At 30.4% G+C, this 25,259-nt stretch overlaps 1 protein-coding gene across 3 annotated transcripts in view; it reads left to right on the forward strand.

Moving 5' to 3' along the window:
- The window catches only part of lark (RNA-binding protein lark), a 68,996-nt gene extending 44,850 nt beyond the window's left edge, over positions 1 to 24,146 (forward strand). For 2 of the 3 annotated variants that reach the window (XM_075382183.1, XM_075382182.1), the window contains exons 5-9: positions 2,462 to 2,506; positions 5,412 to 5,529; positions 10,956 to 11,254; positions 14,744 to 14,788; positions 23,121 to 24,146. In XM_075382183.1, the coding sequence (XP_075238298.1) occupies positions 2,462 to 2,506; positions 5,412 to 5,529; positions 10,956 to 11,254; positions 14,744 to 14,788; positions 23,121 to 23,166 (553 nt within the window). In that variant the 3' untranslated portion in view covers positions 23,167 to 24,146. The remainder of the gene's footprint in view (positions 1 to 2,461; positions 2,507 to 5,411; positions 5,530 to 10,955; positions 11,255 to 14,743; positions 14,789 to 23,120) is intronic. The other variant, XM_075382184.1, reaches the window with a different exon arrangement.
- Positions 24,147 to 25,259: the final 1,113 nt, after the last annotated feature.

Raw genomic sequence — 25,259 nt, forward strand, 5'->3', positions numbered from 1 at the left:
CAAATTAAAAAAACACCCAATATGTGAAAAAAAAATCGCATGCATCTGTACGCATGTAATAGCTGCGTACACTCGTCCTCGTACAATAAAGTAACATATGTTAGTAGATATTTTCGACCTAAGTAAAAGTGACATATTTATGACCACAAATTTCTTTTTTTTTGGGTGTGCTGTATAACATAATTTATTATGTGTTTCAATATATCAATATGTTGCTAATATAATAAGCTATTTTTGTAAATAATAAATAAATCCGTAATTCTCATAGCAATTATAATACACACACCCATACACGAGCACTTTCTGAGAAAAAATTGGGTCATATTCTTTCTAGTCTAAATAAAACATTTTACATCGTATAAATGTGTTCAAATTGTGTAATAAAACAGATTCCTTTGTGAATACAAAACAAAATAATAGACTTAGATGCCATATAAAATGATGAAATTTCTATTTTTATTGTGAATGTTAATAGTGTGTTCTGGTTTCATTAATTACTTTAAAAGTATTCTGTAATTCGAGGTCTTTTCTAATTCGTGGTCAATTATTAGTGCAATCATTGTAGTAAGTTAGTAAATTAGGTTAACCCACTCCATGGGGTTAGTCTAGTGGTGAACTCATCACAAATCACCTGATTTCAAAGTCGAGAATTATAAGGTTCAAAGATGATTGATACCAGTGAGTGTTCTTTGGTGGTTGGGTTTCAATTATACACACATCTCAGAATGGTCAACCTGAGACTGTACAGGACTTCATATCATTTACATTCATACATATTAACCTCAATTCATCCTCTGAAGTAATACCTTATGGTGGTTCCAGAGGCTAAACGGAAAAAGAAAGTAGTCAAGTTAGGTTATGTTTGGTAGAGATGTTTTCTTTTTTTGGTCTTCATGTGTTTTCAGATGTAACTGCCAACCACAATTACTAACTAAATATTCGTTGTAGCTTATTTACAGATTTAGTTTTTTGTCTAATCATATCAGTAGGTGTTAGGGTAGTAGTATACAATTGCTCTTTCATTATAAACAGTCTACCAAAAAAAAAGAAAAGAATACTTATAATTCTGAGAAAAATAAAGCTAAATAGGCTGTGGAATATACATAAAGCTAAATTAAAAATTGTGAAACGTGCGTAAATCATCCCAATAAAATGTTTCTATTAGTGATAACTATAACTATTGTCAAGTTGTGCCGTAACTAAAAATCAGAGGAGAAAACAGGCCTGAGTTTTTCTTCTATAAGGGGCACCAGCTTGAACGTAGCCAAAATTATGATGGGTCATCCCCAAGTTTGGAGACTGTTGCTGCAGAGATTCTGTGGAAGCGGTCTTTTTCCTATAAGTTACGGTAATCAAGAATGTTAAACCATGTACATCTGGGTACACCCCTGAGAAAATTAGTAAAAACTTGTGCTCAAAAAGTAACATAGCTGGTAAAACCTATGGGAACTTAAAAGAATAGCACTGTTATTAAATTAACAAGATTTTATAAAACTGCCGTTTTTGCAAATAGTAGTAAGGACGTTGAGTTAATGAAACAGTGAATAATGGCTACCTTACACCACTGCCTCCACTGAACAAGAACCAAAGTTTCATTTTCTTATTATTTTTATTCATTAACTTTATTCTTTATTTCACACATAGAAAAAGTAACTTGTGAGTTTTCAACAGTTTTGATAGCAATATTTTGGGAAATGTAGTACAGTTATAAAATTAATTATACCCCAGACGGCACATCTCTTAATTTGTCCACTTATCCTTCTCTTAAGTGTTGGCATTGAGGTTTTATTTCATTACGCCCACAACCCACTCTGCCTTGATCACTTAATTCTTTCCAAACATTTACAGTTTTTCTAACTCTGTAGGCGATTTGTTCTCTCGTCAAAACCTTAATATTCCATGTTCCAATTCATAAAACTCATATTTTGACTTTCCATTTTGATCTTGTTTTCTTTATCTTTTGCTTCTCATTTTCTCATCACACATTTTTGATAGCAGATTGCTACCTGAAACATCCTGGTACTGTGACCATCAGGTTATGGACTAAAGTAAGAATAGAAGAAGAAGGTCTTGCAAATTAAGTGTTGGAATGGATAGGCTAAAAGTATTTATTTTATGGATTTTATAGGTATTCAGTATTGGCAGAAAAAAATCATTTTAAAAAGGGTAGCTAACTGTTTTCATCTATACATTTCTTTTGTTTGTTAATAGATGAATGAGGCTGAATACGGCTTACAGTTGTTGATAATGAAAAATGAGAAATATTATAAACATGCATTTTTCTATAAAATAGATTTACAGATTTGTCAGTGATAACAATAGCTGCTTGTATTCATGTCTTATCTATTGAAAATAATGTTGCTAATGCTCTTGTTTTTGATTTGTAATGGCTGTTTTTGTCATTATTACATTTACATTATATATTTTTTGTGTAATAGTTTTTTTCTTTTTTACCTTGTAGATGTGGAAGAGGAGGCCACTGGTCTAGAGAATGTCCAAAGACTGGGTACGTTTATTCTGTTAACTTTTATTACTTTATTTATTCTGGTATAGATAAATGAACTCATTGTAAAAAGACTTAGTTTAAATTCTTATCTGAAAAGAAAGTACTCCTCCAAAAGATTGAGCTACTTCCATTTGGCCTTTGAATGAAGAGTTTCAGAATTGTAAGTCCTGTCTACTTGGTGATTTATTATTTTATCTTTTTTTATTGCAAAATTATTTATTACTGGATTATTATTTAAGTATTATTGATTATTAATCTCATATTTTTGAATTGAAACTGTGGACAACAAAACGATTTCTATCTTGCAGCTTGTGAATCTCTATTTCAAAAAACTACAAATGAAAATACTGTATGTATACTCTACATTTGAAAGTTAAAATTGTATCCAAAAATTGTGTTATGAATGATAGTAATTGACTATTATTTGATCGAAATCATATTTAAATACTGTAAATATTACCAACTATAGATTACTGTAAATTATAGGAAATTAAATTATTAGAATTTTTTTTTGTCTTCAATCATTTGACTGGTTTGATGCAGCTCTCAAAGATTCCCTATCTAGTGCTAGTCGTTTCATTTCAGTATACCCCCTACAGCCTAGATCCCTAACAATTTGTTTTACATATTCCAAACGTGACCTGCCTACACAATTTTTTCCTTCTACCTGTCCTTCCAATATTAAAGCGACTATTCCAGGATGCCTTAGTATGTGGCCTATAAGTCTGTCTCTTCAACTATATTTTTCCAAATGCTTCTTTCTTCATCTATTTGCTGTAATACCTCTTCATTTGTCACTTTATCCACCCATCTGATTTTTAACATTCTCCTATAGCACCACATTTCAAAAGCTTCTAATCTTTTCTTCTCAGATACTCCGATTGTCCAAGCTTAACTTCTATTTAAAGCGACACTCCAAACATATTCTTTCAAAAATTTTTTCCTGACATTTAAATTAATTTTTGATGTAAACAAATTATATTTCTGACTGAAGGCTCGTTTCGCTTGTGTTATTCGGCATTTTATATCGCTCCTGCTTTAGTAATTCTACTTCCCAAATAACAAAATTCTTCTACCTCCATAATCTTTTCTCCTCCTATTTTCACATTCATTGGTCCATCTTTTTTTATTTCTACTACATTTCATTACTTTCATTGTGTTCTTGTTTATTTTCATGCAATAGTTCTTGCGCAGGACTTCATCTATATGCCATTCATTGTTTCTTTTACTCTCGGCTAGAATTACTATATCATCAGCAAATCGTAGCATCTTTATCTTTTCACCTTGTACTGTTACTCCGAATCTAAATTGTTCTTTAACATCATTAACTGCTAGTTCCATGTAAAGATTAAAAACGGGGATAGGGAACATCCTTGTCGGACTCCCTTTCTTATTACGGCTTCTTTCTTATGTTCTTCGATTATTACTGTTCCTGTTTGGTTCCTGTACATGTTACCAATTGATCTTCTATCTCTGTATTTTATTCCAATCAACGTTATCGAATGCCTTTCTAGGTCTATAAACGCCAAGTATGTTGATTTGTTTTTCTTTAATCTTCCTTCTACTATTAATCTTGAGGCCTAAAATTGCTTCCCTTGTCCCTATACTTTTCATGAAACCAAATTGGTCTTCTCCTAACACTTCTTCCACTCTCCTCTCAATTCTTTTGTATAGAATTCTAGTTAAGATTTTTGATGCATGACTAGTTAGTAATTGTTCTGTATTCTTCACATTTATCTGCCCCTGCTTTCCTTGGTATCATGACTATAACACTTTTTTTGAAGTTTGACAGAACTTCCCCTTTTTCATAAATATTGCACACCAGCTTGTATAATCAATCAATCGCTTCCTCACCTGCACTGCGCAGTAATTCTACAGGTATTCCGTCTATTCCAGGAGCCTTTCTGCCATTTAAATCTTTTAATTCTCTCTTAAATTCAGATCTCAGTATTGTTTCTCCCATTTCATCTTCCTCAACTTCCTCTTCTTCCTCTATAACACCATTTTCTAATTCATTTTCCTCCGTATAACTCTTCAATATATTCCACCCATCTTATCAACTTTACCTTTCGCATTATATATTGTACCATCTTTGTTTAACATGTTATTAGATTTTAATTTATGTTCCCCATAATTTTCCTTAACTATCCTGTATGCTGAGCCTATTTTACCAATGTTCATTTCTCTTTCCACAGACAGAAAATTAATTTAATACTATATATTATTCGTATTATTTTTTGATATTTTTTAAAAAAGGGTACAATGTACATTTTTAAGTTCCTTCACTTTTTTTGACTAACATTTTCTTACTCCTTTTAATTATATAATTTTTTTGGAACAACAAATTAGATAAAAATTTAAATCTCAACAGATTTTTTGTTAATGCAAAGTTTTTCTCCAAATCAAATAACTTTGACATTTTATTGAGTGAGTGCGTTTTCAAATAATGTAAATACACTTTTGGGACACAAACTTGTGTCAAGTTTGTTACAAACTTGACACATTCTTAAGTCAAATTACATTTAAAACCACATAATTTTCTGTTGCAGAAATGCAATATTGATTAGAACATGAAATGGAATATTGATAGAAATGCTGTGGCAATAGCCATAGCAGAAAACAAAGATCTTGAGATAATAGGTTATATGAAATTTTGACTTTATTTTTGACCTTCAGAATGTATTCTCAAAGTGTTTCAGTTTCCTCTTGGGATCCTGTATAAAATCACTTTGCTGTTTTGTCGCTAGTTGTTTTATTTTTCATCATTGCTTGTATATTTGAATTCTTCATTTGTTATTTTTATTCTGCATACCAGTGTAGAAACTTATGTCATCTACATAATATCTTAAGGAAAATAACAAATAATACAACAATAATTACTTTTCTTTGTTACGTGTTGTTTCAGAATGGGAGGTCCAGATAGAGGTTTCAGAGATCGCATGTTTGGACGTGAGCCATACCCTCCACCACCACCACCACCATTTTTAAGGGACTCAATTCTTGGTGGTAGACTTGGCATGAAGGTATAAATAACATGTTATAACAATGTTATTAAATTACTATTAATTTTATATATGTTGATTTTTCTGTAAGTTGAATAATGTTTGTAGAATATTAATCAACTGCAGTTATTTTTGTAGCATTAGGAACTGAAAGAAAATTGAATTTTAATGTGGAATAAGAACATTCTTGTACCTCTATTGACTTCTTTGTACACCTATTGAATTACATATACATATATTTTTTTTTTAATGAAAAGTACACAAAATTTTATTTCATTAATAACTTCGGATGTTTTTTTGATATTTTTTTTTATTGAATTATTTATCGTAAAATGTTTTTTACATTCAGAGGTTAATAAATCAATATATATAATTGAAAAAAAAAAGTTGTAGTTCGATTTGAATCGATGTGCCTTCCTCTTGTAAAATTGAAATATTTCATTAATTAAAATTTCATTTGCCTATAACTCTGGAAACAATGAAATTAAGTACCATTTATGATATATCACTGAAAAGCTCTCAATGAGGACTTATTACTGCAGTCAGAAAAGTTAAGATTTTTGGCTTTTATGGATACTTCTGATTGTCAATTTCAGTCAAAAAGGGAGGTGAGGTGCACAAACTGGTTAAAACAATCCTAAACCCAGAATTCCAACATCGTATGGCTAATTGTTTTCGAGTTTGCCAAAACTAGTCAAAATGGATTCAGGGATGGTCAGAATGTATATTTCCATTGAAATCTGAAAACTGAAATTTTTGCGATCACAATACTTTACTTCATACAAGGAAGTAAAAATGAACTGAATTCTATAATATCCTTAGTTATTATCACATTTAAGCTTCAGTCATCATCATCATTAATTTTAGAAGTTGTAGATTACTTTTTTCTCAATAAAAGTACAAACTTTGATATTTTGTACATAAAAGTACTTCATTTTTGATATTTAAATCATCATATTTACATATACTATTTTCTCTCATCTTTATGAAATTCATTTTTTCTGGTATGTATACATATCGTTTACATGTTTAGAAAGCTCCTTTATGGGGATCTACTTAGATATATATTATATATATATATATATATATATATATATATATATATGTAGTTAGGAAAATGCTTTATTTGGATGTTCATTCTTTTATAATCAGTGTTTTTTGTTTTTTTTTAAATTACTTTTTTAGTATTTTGGCAGTATAATATCTTTATTATTTTTTCAATTATTAGCTAAATTAAGGCTGTATTTATTTCTTAACAGAAACCTACATATAAAAACTTAGTTATAAAAAAAATCAAGTGATGTCTTATAAAATTGACATTTATCTAAAAATTTGATTAAAGTATTTGAAATAACTTTTCCTTAATTACGAAAACATCAGATAATGTACAAAATTAAAAAGGAATTAAGAAAAAAATTTTTAATGGTCAATTATATCATCAGTTGGACCGTTTGAAATGGGATGACTAGATCAGCTCTGTGAAACCCACTGATTTGGTCTAGTGGTAAACGTGTCTTCCCAGATCAGCTGATTTGGAAGTCAAGAGTTCCAGCGTTCAATTCCTTAGTACATTACTAGGAATTTGGCTTTAAAATAACTGACATTCAGTTATTTTTACACGGATTTGAATATAAGGTCGTGGATGCCCAGTGTTCTTTGGTGGTTGGGTTTCAATTAACCACACATCTCAAGACTACACTTCATTTACAGTCATACATATCATCCTCATTCATCCTCTGAAGTATTATCTGAAAGGTAATTACCGGAGGCTAAACAGAAAAAAAAGAAAATTTTAGGTGTGGGTGGGTTGCTACAGAACCAATAATTTTGTGGCATTGACTAATTATAGTGACAAGGAATTTCCAGATTTTATAGTTAAACATAATCTGCCCATTTCATGTGAAGACCATCCCCCAGTTTCCCTATCTCGTGTTATGATCCTTCCAGTAATGCGTTACTGATGCAGACAGTCTACACATCTGTATTTGAAATATTTATTTATGGTATTTTTTAATATATTATAATTTATAAATTGTGATCTGAGAGTTTTGTTGCAAGTAAAACTACATAAGCTGTTTACTGTATTTTTCGGTGTATGATGCACTTTTGTACCTCAAAAATTCATATTAAAAATAGATTTTTTTCATCTTTTCAAAGTTATATGCATTCCATTTTATGTTCCAAGGTTTTTATTGCAGGTGAATGTTGCAACCAAGTTGATGCATGTCCTTTACGTGACTTCTAGCACGTGATTGGCTCAGAACGGGGAGTCCCAATTTAAGTTGCGTAATCTCTATCTGAGTACTCAGTTACAGACATTTATCGGTATTGAGTTCACATGTTGTGATAACTTTTGTGAGTTTGATTGTTTTTAGTAATGGAAAAGTAGGTAACATTCTTATACACTTCAAGTTAACAAATTGCAAGTTGTAAAGTATGCAGATCACTGAAACAGGGAAGCTGACAAGACATTTTGGACCTCTGCCTACAGAAAAAAATGTGTCATGGTCAGAAGGAGATGTTCAAATTGCATAAAGAGAAGCGCATGGAACGTAGTAAACTTGAGACCAAAGTTTTGAAATGAGTGCAAGAAAATCAGCAAAATGGCATTGCCATTTCAACAAAAGTTATTTATATAAAAGAATCAAAATAGTAGCCTGTAATTGTAACCCAGAAGGTTTTAAAGGTGGTGCATCATGGTGTTGCTGTTTCATGAAACATAGTTAACTTTGTATGCGTTCAAAAACAAATCTGTCAAAAAATGCCAAATAAATATGAAGAAAAATTATTTCCTTTCATAAATATGTGATTCAACAATGAAAAAATCACAATTTTGAAAGAAACATCCCTAAATTTTGATGTGCCCTCAAATAGAACTTAACTGAGAAAGATGAGAAAAGCATTACAATCAGAACCAGTGGACATGAGAAAACACACTACACTGTAGTTCCTGCATGTTGTGCTGATGGTACGAAGCTGAATTTTTAAGCAGAAGACACTGCCTAAAGAAAAAATAACAGGAGTGATTGTACATGTTCATGAGAAAGGTTAGATGGATGAAAGTGTGGATAGACAAAGTATGGAAAAGAAGGAATGGTGCACTGCTAAAGAAGAAAGCTCTTCTTGTATTTGATCAGTTTCAGGCTCATCTGAAGGAAACAAACAAAAATTCCAAGAGTGCAATACTGAACTGGTTGTCCTACCAGGAGGACTTGCATCACAACTACAGCCACTTGGTGTATTATTAATAAGCCCTTTAAAGTCTTTGAGAGCAGAGTGGAACAAGTGGATGATGAATGCTGGTGTACATCAGTTAACATCAAAAGTTGTTCTGAAAGTGCCATCAATCTCAGGTGTGTGAGTGGTCTTTGTCAAAAGTGAATGAATAAACTATTGTTAAATTTTTCTTGAAATGCAGAATTAGCAACACCCTTGATGGAAGTGAAGATCCATTTTTTGTATGACGATGATAATGAAGAACAAGAGGATGCAAACAGTGATGAGAGAGAATATTCAGATGACAGTGACATGGGTTTTGCAAGTTTCTATAAAGTCAGTTTTATATTTAAATTACCAATTTTTTTTTTTAACTATACTTTAAATTTTAGGTTTTTTCCAAAAAAATTGTATTAAATTTCTTGGGCATGTCTTATACACCAAAAAATACAGTAAGTTTCAGGAAAAACAAACTTTTTAATTTATTGAATTTACTTTATATACATTTTTTAATTCATGATTATTACATACAAAACTGGACGAAGAATATATATATTGAATTTTGGAAAAAAAAAAGATATGTATCCTTAACCTATGCTTATAATCCCACCAGGTTGGTCTAGTGGTAAACGCATCTTCCCAAATCACTGATTTGGAAGTCAAGAGTTCCAGTGTTCAAGTCCTTGTAAAGGCAATTCCTTTTATACAGATTTGAATACTAGATCGTGGATACTTGTGTTCTTTGGTGGTTGGGTTTCAATTAACCACATATCTTGGGAATAGTTGAACTGAGACTACAAGACTACACTTCATTTACACTCTTACACATATCATCCTCATTCATCTTTTGAAGTATTACCTGAATGGTAATTCCTGGAGATTAAATAGGAAAATGAAGAACCTATGTTTATAGATATTACTATTCTGTTAGTTAGTATTCACTGTAACAAGAGAAAAGTACATTAATCATGCCAAAAATCACCTTTCTATGTTGTGGGTTTTTTGGACTCTAGGGAAGATCATGAAACAACAAGAAATATAAAAAATAAAGGGACAGGTAAATTTTGTTAAAGAATAACAATCGGGTGATAATTGCCGTTGGGGTACTGATGTTATTAGATTTAGAGTTATTACAGTTTTTTATTAAGGGATCTTAATGAGAAAAATAAGGAGTAAAACCAGGTTATGTTATGTTTACCCACCAGGTTGGTCTAGTGGTGAACGCGTCTTCCCAATCAGCTGATTGGAAGTAGAGAATTCCAGGATTCATTCAAGTTCTAGTAAAAAGTTGATTTTAAATGGATTTGAGTACTAGATAGTGGATACCGGTGTTCTTTGGTGTTTGGGTTTCAATTAACCACACATCGCAGGAATGGTCAAGAATGTACAACTTGAGAATGTACAAGACTACACTTCATTTATATCATCCTCATTCATCCTCTGAAGTATTATCTGAATGATAGTTACCGGAGGATAAACAGGAAAAAAAAAAGGTTATTTTATGTTTAAGTTGTCGTTCACCATGTGTTGGGTTATCAAAAGGGTAAATAGCTGCTGGAATTGAAGTCTCCACAAAAGAGTATTTTACCTACTAATCCAAAATTTACAATTTGTCCGTAGGTTGTATTTAAATATATGACTGCTTTGCTGTTAGAGATAATGCAGCCCACGAGAGTTATTAGCATTGTACTTTTGGCTGATTTCTGTTCAGGGACCTGTAGCATTCAGCAGCTGCAAATTGTTCTTGTGTTGCGCTGTGCAGTTGGCATATTTTAACTTGTGTAGGTATTTTTATTACAGCGAATTAAGATGTGTACAGAGTTTTGTAAAAGTTATGTTCAGTTGCCCATAATTGCTATTATTAATTTGATCTGATTAATTTGGTGTTTGTTTCAAACCAAGATTTTGATTTTGGTTATCAGATTAACTTAATGTGATTTCCATTGCATTTACATTGGTACATTTTGTTTTGTTAGTTTATTTTAATTTTATCATTATATACACCCTCGGTTAATGTGTGTCATCACATTTTATAGTATTTCAAACTAAAAATTGAATTGCACATTTACAGATCTATAAGTAGTATTACACAATTCCAAAATTTGTTCATTTTAATGTATATTCTTTTTAATGCCAGTTGGGTAAACTGTTAAATGTAAATTTTTCTCTTAAACCTAGAAACTTAAGTTGAACCAGTTCCAACTGAAATTTGTAAAAAATCTTTGTTACAGGATAGTTATTATGATCGTTATTATGACAGGCCAAGTTCAAGATTTGATGATTCACATGATTCATTTGATCGTCGTTTTCCTCCCATCCCACCGCGTGACCTTGGTCCACCAGCACCACCATCCCTTAGATCAAGAGACTTTTTGCCTCCACCTTCTCTTGGGACTCGTCGAGAAATTCCTCCACTTAGCCTTCGTGGACCTCCTTCATCATTGCGTGATTCATTTGAGCGTTCAGGAGATTATAGCATGTTTAGTCGAAGGTCACCTCCACCATCAGGTGCTTCCAGATTTAGGTTAGTGTAAGTTATAGAAATACTTTTTTTTACAGTAATATTATAGTAAAAACTGGAAATTATGACTGGTACCTTTTGACCATTTTCTTTGATACTATAAGTATCAAACAGAAATGGTTAAATTTACATGGATGCATTTTTCCCCTAGGCTTAAGTTATGTTTGTTTCTTGAAACAAGTTTTCCATTTACAGAATTTTTCAATTATTTAATGTTCCATCAGTTTAGAGTTTTTCATATGCTTTGATTACTTTATTATTTCTATTAATTGTCTCCTTTTTTAACTTTGATTTTGTTTGGATGACTTTAATCTTAACTCTGTCCTCTTGAGAGAGACACTTGATATAACTGCAATTATTATATCTTTTTTATCTTGTTACAGAGAATGAATAAAGCTGATATTGATTTAAGAAAAAACTGAATTTATTAAAAATTATAAAAAAAATTGATTTCAAAGATTGTTTATAAAAAAATACTGCGTAATATATAATGCTGCTATTTTATATATAAAATAGCCACGTCATAAGTTCAGAAAAAATGCTATTTTGTTTTTCTCAGTGATAGCTTCTATAATGGTTGCTTTTTGGTAATGTTCAAGTTAAACCAGGAAATTTTTTTTGTTTGTATAGTGGCCACTTTGATATTGTATTTTTTTCCATTGGTCTTGGAATTAAAATGAAGTAAAGACCCTTACTTTTTATTTATACTTTTTTTTATCGTACTTTCTATTTATATATATTAAATTTCAGGAAACTTCTTCCTGGTAAGCGTGAATTTCCAATGTGTAAACTTATATCTTTTTTAAAGGGGATGTGGTCACCTCCTGCTACCATTTTCTTATCCATTTATATTAATTTATTTCTCAGTAAGTTTATACCCACCACTTTTCTACCTCCTCAGTATACCATGTTATTTTCGTATTATTCTTTTTCACAAAATCAAGCATATAACTATAGGTTAATTTCTTTCATCAAATTCCATTAACACAAATTACCTGTCCTGTATCCATGTGGTTCCTCAGTATTTACTCAATGCCATTTTTTCTTCCAGCTTTGTATTAAAGCCTGTTTTCTCATTTCTTTACCCTTTTTATGTATGTACTTTCAAAAATAATTCGCCTCTGTTCTTTTGGGGTGCATACACTTGGATCAGGTCTATCAATCCTCACATATGTAGTTGATTTTTATAATTCTCTCATTTATTGCATTACATCCTTTTCAGCCAATAGTTTGTGCACACCCTTTTATGTTAATAATTCCTGCACCTTTTCTAGCTGGAATTCCTCCACTCAGTGCAACATTAATCCTTTTCTAAGGATCTCTTCTCAGTTCTTCAGTTTTGTTTCACTGTAATCCAGAATTACAATATCTTTATTATTTGACTACATGTAAATAACATAACATTAGTTGCTGCTTTTATTATTTTGTAATTTAGCTGTCAGTCCATTTTTCAGAATTTCACGTTTTCCTGAAACCCAAACAATGCTTCCGAAGTATGCCATATACTTGGCAAACTATTTTTTTTATAACTATAACTGTTAGGCACTGGAAAAAAAATAGGAATAAGGAAGAAAAAAAGGAACACATTAAGGTTTTAATAATATGTTTAAACATCAAGGTTTTAAAAAGCAAAAATTAATCACAAAATGTTCTAAGATCTAAAATTTAGATTAAATTTTATATCATTTCTTTTATTATTCCTTATAGCTTTGCTCCTTTATTCCAAAGATTAATGAAAATTTCTTAGAAAATTCAATGGACAACATTATGCAACCATAAAACAATAAAATCAGAGTTATGTACCTTTGGAGCTACTTTGTTATGTTTCTGAAGTTTTAATGGAGGACTTTGTGATTAATGATATGATGGCTTTTTTTTTTGAGATGTGCTAACTTTTCATTTCTTGCTAACTTCATGGTACAGTTAAAGAAAACTTAAATATTGGTTATAGAAACATGTTCAAGAGCATGCTGTAGGGAGGTTTAAGGAGACTGCACATTATGTTACACATAGGCTACCCAAAAAGTAAGAATTTGCTGTGCATTCGTGTGGAGCTTTGCTCACAATGGGTTTGTTTTTCTGCTAGTGTTGTACAAAATTTTATAGCTTACTGTGAGTGATTTTATATGTATGTGTAGTAAATAAATAAATTGAAAATCCCTCAGACTGTGAGTTACAAATCAGTCATATGTTTTTTGAATGCGCAAGATGTTTATTCTGTGGAAATTCATTGTCATATTACTGCCCCTACATAGACAGTATAATGAATGCATGTATAAAGAAACTGTGTTGCTTATTTACAGCAGGGAGAACATTTGTTCATGATGAGTAATGCTCAGGACAACCCCCTACTCTCATTACTGTACTGAACAGCTAAACTATCAGATTGACAGATATGTTGAAGAGGTTAGATGAAGTTAGTAATAAATTTCCTGTATGGTCACAGTCTTTAACGTGAAATTGTGAGTGTTTACTTAAATTAACATAAAGTTTGTGTCCAATGGTTCCAAAGAATGTTGACAATCACAAATAAAAATGCTTGTCTGCTGCTCTGTCATTGTAGGAGTGGTACCATAGAGATTGTGATGAAATATGGGTTTTGTACTACACACCAGAGTAAATCAATCTCTTCAGTGGGGTATCATTCTTGATCTCCTTCGAAACCAAAAAAAATTAAACGAATACTTTGTAGGTTTTGGTGGGAACCACTATGAAAGTGATGTCAAAGCAGCTGTTGGTGAGTGACTGGACTGGCAACAGATTTCCTTGATAATATACAAAACTAGTGCCACGATTTGACGAATACTTGAACTTAGGATATGATTATGTGGAAAAATAGCTCAAAGAATTAAAATTATGATACATATATTAAAATAAATTAAAAAATCCTTCTAAAAGCAAAAACTGTTAACTTTTTGGATGACTCTCTTACATAGAAAATAAAAAAGCTTTCTGTTCGCTTTTGTAATCTATTTAAAAAGTATTTGAGAAGGAAAACAACTGACTAATCTTAGCGGAATAGTGTTGTTTCCTCTAATTTAATTTTAAATTTGCTGTTAGTTTATTTGCTTATATCGTTATATATAAGACTATGGTTATTCTATCATGGAGAAATCATTTGTAAGTTTATATTTATTCTTAAATCTTAGTTTAGATTGTATTTTCACCCACAACTTCAGACAAATCTAATTAATAAAATTATTAAATAAACTAATATGTGATTATCGATTATAATAAGTTAGTAAAGTTGTCTCAATCATTTTCTCTTTTATAAGAAAAATGTGAGTGTTATAAAAACCTGTTTGGTCCTGACATTTATATAATTATAATATAAAAGATAATAATTAAAATAAATAAATTATATTTTAAACAATCATTATTAATTTTTATTAGTTTGGCATTCCACTAGTATTATTATAGTTGAAGTGTACTGTAACAAACTATATTTAATTTACTGTGTTAATCCATTTATATTTTGAAATATATATTTTGTTTCAGCCGCAGCATGTATGATGATTACACACGGGATTATGATGATCGAAGGTAATACAATTATCTACGTTAATTTTTGTAATGCATGGTTTTTAAAAATGAAATCGCATGCTACATTAACTGTGATAATTTAAGAATTTCTATATTTTAACGTTTTTATATGTTTCTTTTAATGAGTGGGTATTTTATATAGTTTTGCATAAGCAAAATTTAGGAGGTTTTTCTAATCAAGAGATACAATTATAGTTAAATCTGCCTGTTTGTTTATATTTAGGGTAATTATATACATAATGAAAGATTAGATGTAAATCACAATAAGATTATTTTGCATCATTGACAAATGAAAAATTGAATTCATCTAAAATATACTTAATATTGATATTAAATGTTAAGTATCCAAATATTTATTAAAAGCTAGAAGAAGGCAAGAAGTATTAGAATGACCTGGAGAAAATTTTCTTATAAACACTCATTTTCTTATTCTTCGGAAGAACAAATATTGACATTTTTAAATGTTTTCAAGCTTTGAAGTTAAAACAGAAATATGAGATTTATTTTTTTTTTCAAGCACTATTGTGAAAAATTCATTTGACTGAAAGAAATCCTAATAGTTTTACAAAGCAATAAAGAAAGTATACCTTGTTCAGAAAAGTAATTTTCTGAATTCAGTTCTCTACATTATCAATTGCAGAAATGAGATCTGGTTTTTTGCAATTGTTTTAACAATTTCTGTTGTAAAAATAAATACACGTATTTCAAAAGTTAAATTGAACCCCATTTTTTAATGAAAAGGTGACTATTCCAGTAAAGTTAAAAATGATTATTTAAATTAAAAACAATGTGGGTTGTTTAGATAATATGTATTTTTTAGTAAAAAGAATTCAGGCATTAGCAGTCTCAGATCACATGTTTAGGCATTTATATAAACATGTATCATTTGACCTACAAGTACTTGGCAGTTGCAAGGAATAATCTCTTATAACTGCTGGGGGAGTGAAATATTTTATATATACATAGAGTTTACATTAAGTAACAAATTCTAGTGATGGAAGCTCATCTTTGAACTTCATAGATTTGAGATAATGGTTCCTAGAAAATCTAGCTCCTGCCTTTAGAAAATCTGCCTTCTAAGAATTATGTGGGGCTGATGGATGGAGACTAATTCTACAGTATTCTTAATATTTTTGACTGCCTAAAAGGTTCTTGCAAACTTTTCATAGAGCATCCTTGAGATCATTTAGCACATGCATTTTGTAATATAAAAATTTCCTTTCAGAGGAGGTATTTAATCTTGTCAGCCATCTTATAATGCAATTTTTTAAGAACTCTCATTACACTTAATGAGAGTTTTATGTATTAATTTTATGTATTGTTAAGGGAGTAAAGTAAGACTGGAGTAATAAAACTCTCATCCAGTTCTTCTTCCACCCTGTGATGAACAGTAAGCTCTCTGAGAACCCATCTTACACAAGTCCATACAGTAGTTCAGTTTTCAATGTTACTACTGTATTACTATTGTTCAATGTTAATATTTTTATGTTTTGTGTTGTGTTGAACTCACTTTTACCTTGTACTGGTAAGAAGTTCAGTTCTTTTGTAGTTAGGTCCTTGCAGTATTACTTAAGACTCTGTAAGATGTGTTTTGTTTTGAGTTCATTAAATAGTAAACCACTGATAGGAATGTCACTTGTGATATTCGCTTCAGTGGCATCCTGGTCAAGATAGACTGAAATATTTCAAAAGCAGAAGTTTTGAAGATGACCTCCAGTTTAGCCCATAGGGCTGTGAACAGATGGGTGGCAGAGGGTGTTAACACTTACTCAACATTTTTCGGCAATTTGTTTAACTGTAAGTTGTATGTCTTCTTAGACAAGTGAATCAGTGCGATAATCTAATGCTGAGGTCAACACTGTTATCAGATGCCTGGGGCAATGCTCATCCATCACATTTTTATGGCCACTTTAAACTTATCCACCCACATGTAAAAACTTGCACAGTTCATGCAACTACTGCTATACTTTTTGTTCATCCAAGAAAATATTTCTGAAGGTTGTACACTTTCTGAAAGTTAAAATCGGATCCCAGAACGCTGTTCTTCAAAAGTATTTTCTTCAAGCAGACACACCATTGTAACCAAGACAAGAGGTTATGTTTACGTAAATATTAATTGAACAGCTAATTAACACTCTTCACAAGGTTCCCAACTAACACTTAATGCATGGAATTGAAACTTTATTAAGCTTTTCCTTCACTAAAAATGTTTAATTATTCAATGATCCTCATAATTGTCCCAAAGACAAATAGTATAGAAAAATACGTGAAATCTTTTTCTTTACTAATATCTGTATTCAGATAACTTTTATTATGAGTATTGCAAGAAAAGAACTGGGTTTTAACAAAGAAGCATGTAAACAGTGTTAAGAGGCAAGCAAAAAGTTCCAAGACCAGTCCTGAAAAATATATAATTTATAAAACTTTTTTACTGCCTTTTTTGAAGTAGCAGACCTTATTCAGCAGTGTACTCCCCTCACTTTATTGGATTGTCCTGAGAAGTCTTGTTCTTCAAGCATTTCAAGTACAATCTGCAACTCGATCTGGGTCTCCTATATGATGTCAAAATGGTGACCTTACATCTGAGCTTCACCTAGCAGAAGAAGAAGACATTGCAGAGACCCAAATCATGGAGCATGATTTGGAGATTGAGCAAGACGTCCTTGGGGACGTAATCATTGTAAAATAACTGTGAATATCAAAGAAAATGATATGCATCCAGTAACTCGCATCTGATTTATATTTTTTTTCACCTTCTTTAGTCATGGAGGTATTGGATCTTCCATTATAAAGATTACTGCTTAGCCTATTCGTGGGTCACAAGTCTGGATCAAACTTGGCAGCGATGTTTGTTTCAGATATGTATAATGTCTGCACTGTTCTAAAATGACATTGATGATTTCATAAATTCCCATTTTGTGGACCCAAAAATCATACACTGGTTTTGTTTACATTTTTGGGAGTTGTAATCATTTAGGCTGCCCGTAATCTCTTTTTGCCCTTTACTGATTCATCCCCTATTGAAGCACAAGTTCCATTCAAACATCTTGCCTGGCTCTTTGCTTCAGTGCTATAGATAGATTATCTGAATTATTCAGAGGTCTATGTCACAGATTCTCTGTGTTCTGATACAGATATCTATCTCTTGATCAGTTAAGAAATTCCAAATGTGCATGTTATGTCATTATAAAAACAAATATAATAGCCCATATCTTGATATTTACAGATTGAGATTATGCCCTGGCATCTTAACTCGTGAAAGCAACTGCTTATGATGTGCTTGTTTTTTTTTTTCTATTAATAAAGGACATAATCCAGGATTGATGTATTGTTTTGAATAGCCAGAACTATCTAATGAAGCAAAATGGAAACATTTAGCATCTAGCTTTTAGCTAGATATAGTGTTTAAATCTAGTTTAAATCTAGCACAAAGAAGCTAGAAGCTATCTATCTAGCTTCTAGCCTTCTCTGTATCTGAATTTTAACTAAGCTTACCCTGAATCCTTTTATGTAAACTAAATTATTTTTTTAATTTTACTTAAAATTTACAATGTATGAATTTATTAGGATTTCATGTGAAACGACTATCGGTATTGTTTTGCTGTAGCAATCGTTTAGGTCTTTCTTCTTTTTAAGCAGTGTAATGACAACTTCCCAAAGATTCTGTGTGATTTTTTTCTGGGCTATTATCTGATCAGAAAGAAGTTTCACATTATTTTCTCTAAGAAAATTCATAACCAATGTTGCTTTGTGGCAGGGTGCTTGTTCTGCATGGAAACAGTCTCCATCAGAGAACCAGTCTTTCTACTGTGGAAGGAGTCTGGTTTCTATAACTTTTCTGTATTGGTCCTGTCTCATGTTCCCTTCTACAATGTACAGCAGTCCAGTCTTCCAGTTCCTTTCGTGACATGGAGCTACACACCATTACAGATGTTTGGTGTTTCACTGTTTGGCCAATACATTGTGATTTAAACTCTTCATCTTTTATTTGGTGTATGTACTGTAGACTCTTTGCCTATTGAAAATGTGGATTCATTAGAAAAGACTACCTGAAAGTAAAGGAGGAAGAAAGTATGTAGTATTCTCCTTTTAGACATGTCTAAAACAGGATTACCCTTACTATTACTGTTACTATTCTTACTACTGCTGTACCTGATAGCCTCACTTAGTTAGGAAATGTGTGAAGAAAATGGTTATCTAAGTTTACCTTGCTCTAGTCATTTCCAAGTGTATCTTCAACTACCTTTGCGTTTTGAAACAAAGCCTTTGCCATATCTGAGTAAAATATTAATGTCAGTGACTGATTTTTTGTAAAATGTCAACCAACTTATAACCTATTTCCTAGGTGATAAGTGTGCTATCTTTCCTATAACCTCTTATTTTGAAATCATATCATTGATATCACAATAAAGAAGCTACAGTGAAATACCAATAATGTGTATAATAGACTGAAAAACATTTGATGGGAACAAGTCCCCTTATTTCATTAAGGAAATTTTTTTAAAACAAAATTTCCCTGCTAAATTATTTAAATGAAACAATTTTTAACAATAAATAATATTAAGAAACATAATTTCTTTGCAAAATAGTTTTACAGACCTAGTTTATGGCAGCATATACTTGAGTCTAATAATTTGCACACCTCTAGTGTGCAAGAAGCATTATATTTGCATCATTTGCACAAAATGCCATTTCTGTAGGCCATTGTGTTCTTTGGATGCTGTAGCAAATGAGTTGTAGACTATCCTTCGTATGATATCCAACTTAAAAATAAAGCAGTTTTAAGATTTATATAAATTACTGACAATCTTGTCGAACTTGAAAATAAACAATTCCTAAAAATTTTAAGATTCCTAAAAATTACTGACTATACTTTCAAATCTGATCCCACCTTTGGGTTCATGTACATTTTATTTGCAAAATAAATAAATCAAGAATATAGGGAAACACTTAACGAACTAATAACGCTTTTCTTACAGTATAGTTTTACACGTAACAAATGAAGAACCATAACAGGAAAACAAAACTGATACCTGTTTTGTATTAGTGATTGATGTTTTTTAATTATAGTTAAAGTATTTTTCCTGATTGATTGTTTAGGACGTTCAGTTTCTCTGTAACCCCTTTCTGAAAGGCAGCATAATTGATTAGACTTTATAGTTGCTTTGTTATTAAAAAAAAATTAGAAAAAACAGTTGCATTACTTGCAGAGGTAAATTGATAATTATAAATAGTATTGTATTATTAGTATGTAAGCAGTATTACACAGTATGTTTTATACACATTAGCTTTTTTTAATATCTATTTTTGATTATATTTTTTCACTTTTTTAATTCTTGGATTTTGACTGCTATAGATGTTTTAGAGAAAATAGTTTGTGAAATTTAAATATTTTTAATAAAAATCATTACTTTGCATACATAGTGCTGAATTTTGCAGTTAAAAATATTTTGAAAATGGAAAATTTCTTTAAAAGTCATTTAATAAATAAGATTTCAACATTTTTATTTGCACAGTTTTTGAATCCACAGTGTACTGAAATTTTGGTTCTTTGAACCCTGATAATGATTCATGTTAGTATGGTGACTTAATTTTAAAAAAAAATAGTCTTATAAGAATTACAGCTAATTTTCTAAAGCATGTTATGGCCTGTCTTTTTGAACAAATAATAATGGAAGTTTAAATAAGTTTTTTCTGTAGTCTTTAAATTTATTCTGCAATCACAGTGCAGAATTGGCTGCCTTCATATTGAACATTTGCCAGAAATAGTTTAGTAACTTGCTTCAGGTTTATGTCTAATAGATAAGCATGGTGACAAAAATGAATTTAATTGCTTCCAGATGAGGTATTATGACTCAAGGTAGAAGTGGATAGGGTAATATAAAAAAAATTTGTATAGCAAAGGCAGCACATTTCCAAATGCATAGAGTTATTAGAATTTCTAATTTAATAAATATTACAGCTATGACAATAATCCTATAAACTTATGATATTCATTTCATTAGTACTAATATCAATAATATATATATATATATATATATATATATATACTGTCATTTACTGTCATTTACTTTATTACTGTCATTTTCTCCCCAATGACAAAAAAAGGTTTTAGATGGTATTTTTATTACAAAGAAAGTATATTACTTTTCACCTAGTATAAAGAAGTTAAAGAAATTTTTCCATCCATGAAACAATACCAGAACAAAAAAAAATAAGTGAAAGCAAACAATAGAAATTATTATTTTCATTACTTTCTCAACAAATTATGAAAGCTTTATTTGGAGTGCAGCGAGAAGAAATTATTCTTTTTCCTTTTTAAGTGCTTGTGCTTATTTTTCATGAGGTAATTGTCAAAAAGTTAATGTTCAAATACCCTCTAGAAATACAGTTTTGATTTATCAGTTTGTCCTTACCAGAATTGATAACCTTGATAATTTTTGTAGTATTATGTAACTGAGTAGAGGAAATTACTCTTGCGTACACTCCAAAAACATACTTTTCTGTCTGTTTTACTAAGTAAAAGTTGGATTTTTCTCTGGGCTCTGGATTTAGGAAGAGTATATGAAAATCTGTATTCTGAAAAATCATAAGAATATATTTCAATGACAGTAAATCTGTGAGTTTTATTGTTACAAAAACATTGTTAATGATAATAATAATGTTGAAAAAATTCCATTGACAATTATAAATTCACCTGTGTAAAGTTGGTCCAAGAGGGTCCCTTCTCAAGAAACAAACCTTGTTACTATTTTTTTATTCTGATTTGCTCTATTGATTTCTAAAAGCTACAGACTACAACATGAACAGCAGGCACCAGTTGATGCAAGTTTTTTTATAGTAACTGTTTATTGAATATGGTTTAGGTTGTTGGCATTTAATCTTCACTTTATCCTCTTTAGTTTGTTTATTTCTGTAGGAAACAATGATAGTATTCTTATATAGCAATGAGCAGCAGCATCGACTTACCTTGTCATAAAAAATAATTTATCTTTTGGGTTACTTGAAGTAAAGATTTGAATATAATTGTACTACCATATAATAGCAATATAAAGTAATAATTTAAATAGTTAATTTATAGTAGTAATTTAAAGTAATCTACAAAGTAATAATTTTAAAAATTATTCTGGCCAGCATACTAATGAACATCAGTAAGGTCGGGTACTTGAATAAACTTAATCCTTAAAGCACCCCAATTAAAAATCAACTTAACAGTCAGTCTTTTTCCCAGCTAAAGAACAGCAACTCTGTTATTAGTCCGGAGAAAGAAGTGTAAGTGGTTCCATATTTTAGGTGTATGCATGGTACTTCTAGTTGAAAGCCAGTTTACATTAAGAAAATGTGCTACTTGAGCAGGAAAGAATGTTTGAATCATATTTGCATTCTTCAGTGAAGTAGTTGTTAACAACTCTTTCCAGTTATGTAAGGTCTTGCTGATAGAAGAAATTTATAATTGGAATTTTTTTAATAATTACTCATTTTTTGAAGGAATTTTCATGCAGTGGTGTAGGAGTCTTGCTATGTTTATACGTGGCTTATCAGACATTCATTAATGATTAATAAACTAAATAGGACAAACATCTGACAAAGCAGAAATGATTCTCACAGTCATAGGGATTTAATTCTCATGCAATTTAAATTATGCACCAGGGCAACTTAAATTTTGCACATTAGACTGGAATCTTTTAACGCTGCGTGTGGTGTTTAGCCCAGAATATTGTTGAACCAATATTAATGATCTATGGTAAAAATTTCAGTGTGATTACACTCTTGAACAAAAGAAAAATATTTATTGCTGTTCCATAAAAAAGTGTGTATAATCACACAAAATAAAAATATAATCAAAGAGGCGAAAACTAACTATGATGTAGGATGTAGTCCTTTAAAGTTGTCTTTGTCATAAATCTAATGTTATACAAATTACTATAAAAATATTGTGGTTTTTATCTAAAAACTTAGTATATTGGGATTTGAAAAATTTATTTAAAGTGTTGGATACTCTTGAGTATTACTTATTTAGAAGTACCTTCTGGTTGATAAATACCTTTTAAATATGACAAAAAATTCCACTTTGCAGATCCCAGTGTTGATGCCATGAAATAAATCTATATTCATATTTTTCTTCATCTTTATATTTATGAATCTGTAATAATAATTTTATTTTAGGACACATAGAAATTCATATTGTTCTCAGGTACAGTTGCTTGAAAATAGTTATATTACATGTATCATAATAATTTATGTATAAGCCTTTTGCATGTTTGTTATAATTATAACCAAATATCTTTTTAAAATATCTGACGTATTCTAACGTTGTGGCTTTTTTTGCCAGAATGAGTCTCCGTGGTGGATCCCCGCGCCGATACGCGCCGTATTAACCCGTTAGTTCGGGCGAACGGATGGTTGCGGTTGCGTTTGCGGTTTGCATTTGCTGAATTGAACGGGAACTCGTGCGACAGAAACCGACCGAGGAGGATCGTGCTATTCCACAATACGTAGACATAATTATTTTTTTGTAAAATGTCTTTATTAATCAATGGTTACATTTATATAAGTAGTTTTAGTTCTCTTTATAAATTAATTAACAAAGATTTTTTGTTATTTTATGTTAAATGAAAAATCCATTTACTTAGTTTCCCTTAAGAGAGTTTTGTTAGTATTATAATGAAATCTCTTGATTTCTCCCATATCACACTATGAAACTTCTATTATGGCGATATTATATTTTGGACTAATGAGCTGTTTGTTCGTCAATCGATTAATTTGTGTATGTGAATTTATTGTAAGAATAATAATACATTTAAAAAGAAAATTGCGTTTCTTTTACGTTTATTTTGTCTTTTGGTGTATTAGTAGTAGTATTTTTATACAGAAATTTCAGTAATTTTAAAAAATAACTTGTAATACCGTACCTGGTAAAGTAATGCTTATTTATATTTCGACCTCATTTTTATTATCTCGGTTCCTATTAGTAGTTGCGATGTTATCTGCATTGGTTTACTTAATTGCCGGTTTGAAAACTGCGTTAATTCTTGTCGAGATATATTTTGGAAGATGAAATGGGTACATGTTTTTCGTCCTGTTAAATTCGTTGTTCAATAATCACTTAACTTAGAAAATATTCAAACTTATTTTGGTATATAATTTGATCGTAATATCTATAAACCGTGGAAGTATATAATGAAATGCCAGTATCGATCACTGGATGTATCATTTTAGAAAACGTATTTTTGTTATATCTTATAGCAAGTTCTGTTATTACATGGTGAGTATTATTGGTTACTTTAATAAAAGGCTTTTTTTATAATTAGTGTAGTTAATCTGGCTGTTAATTGCATATAAATAGTTATGAAACATACCTCATTTGTAATTATTGCTGCTGTTAATATTTTCCTCTGCCATTGGAATATCACTTCCTATGTTCCTTTTTGAATGTCTTATCCTGAAAAAAGTTTTTAATCTTACAAAAATTAGTAATATGTGAAATTAGTAACTTGTAAAAGAATATGTTTACTTTTGGGTAGAAGTAGTATGAACAAAAATAAAGTAATCTATCTATGAAATTCTGATCTTCATATTTACTGATTTTTAAGAGAATATGGTTTCTTAACTGTAATAGTTTGATACATGATATCTGCGCATTCACATGAAGAATGATGGATTTGTGGACCATTTAATATTTTAATATGTTACTGTATACATTGAGGCAAGTAGAGAATTTGTGCATTCTTCAGTGGTAAAATAATAATCACATGTTACACTCGCTGCTTTCTTTAATAATTTTAACTTTAATTGCACGTTAAAAAAAAGTTACATTTTATAACATTTCTCATCACTGTAAAAGTAAATTGCTTAATCCATTAATTTGCAACATAATCTGTAATTATTAGCACCATTCCAAATCAGCAATAGAAAAATGCTCATTAAATTTTTTTTTTGTACCCTCAGCTTATATATATTTACTTTTTGAAAATAATAAGTGACTATTAAATAATATTTGTATATAGCCAAAAAAAACTTTGTGCATAGTTTCATTTGCTGAATGGAAATTTTAAGGTTAAATAATTAGTATCTGTTTTTTCCACTAACCTTCTTCATTTAGTGTTTATAAGCTTTACACATTTGAGACACTCAACTTAAGGCGTACAGACATAAAGTCACTGCATCTAGAATGTAATAGTAGTGTTTTGTATATTATATGTTATGTTTAAAATTATGGTAGGGAGAAAAGATTTAAAAAAGAATATAATAGTCATGTTGGACAGCAAACGAATGACACTATAAGTTACAGCTTATATAAAAAGTATTTTTTGCACATCAGTATACAGTGTATGAATTATTATGAGTAAAAAATTAAATCTTCCTTTTTTTAATAAAAAAGACAGTAATACTTTGGATTGAATACTTTCTTTGTTGGTATTGTTTTCTAGTAGACTTCTACCTTGCATGTTCATGAAAGTGAATGAATAGA

Source organism: Lycorma delicatula, chromosome 1 (assembly GCF_047948215.1).
Source record: "Lycorma delicatula isolate Av1 chromosome 1, ASM4794821v1, whole genome shotgun sequence".
NCBI lineage: Eukaryota > Metazoa > Arthropoda > Insecta > Hemiptera > Fulgoridae > Lycorma > Lycorma delicatula.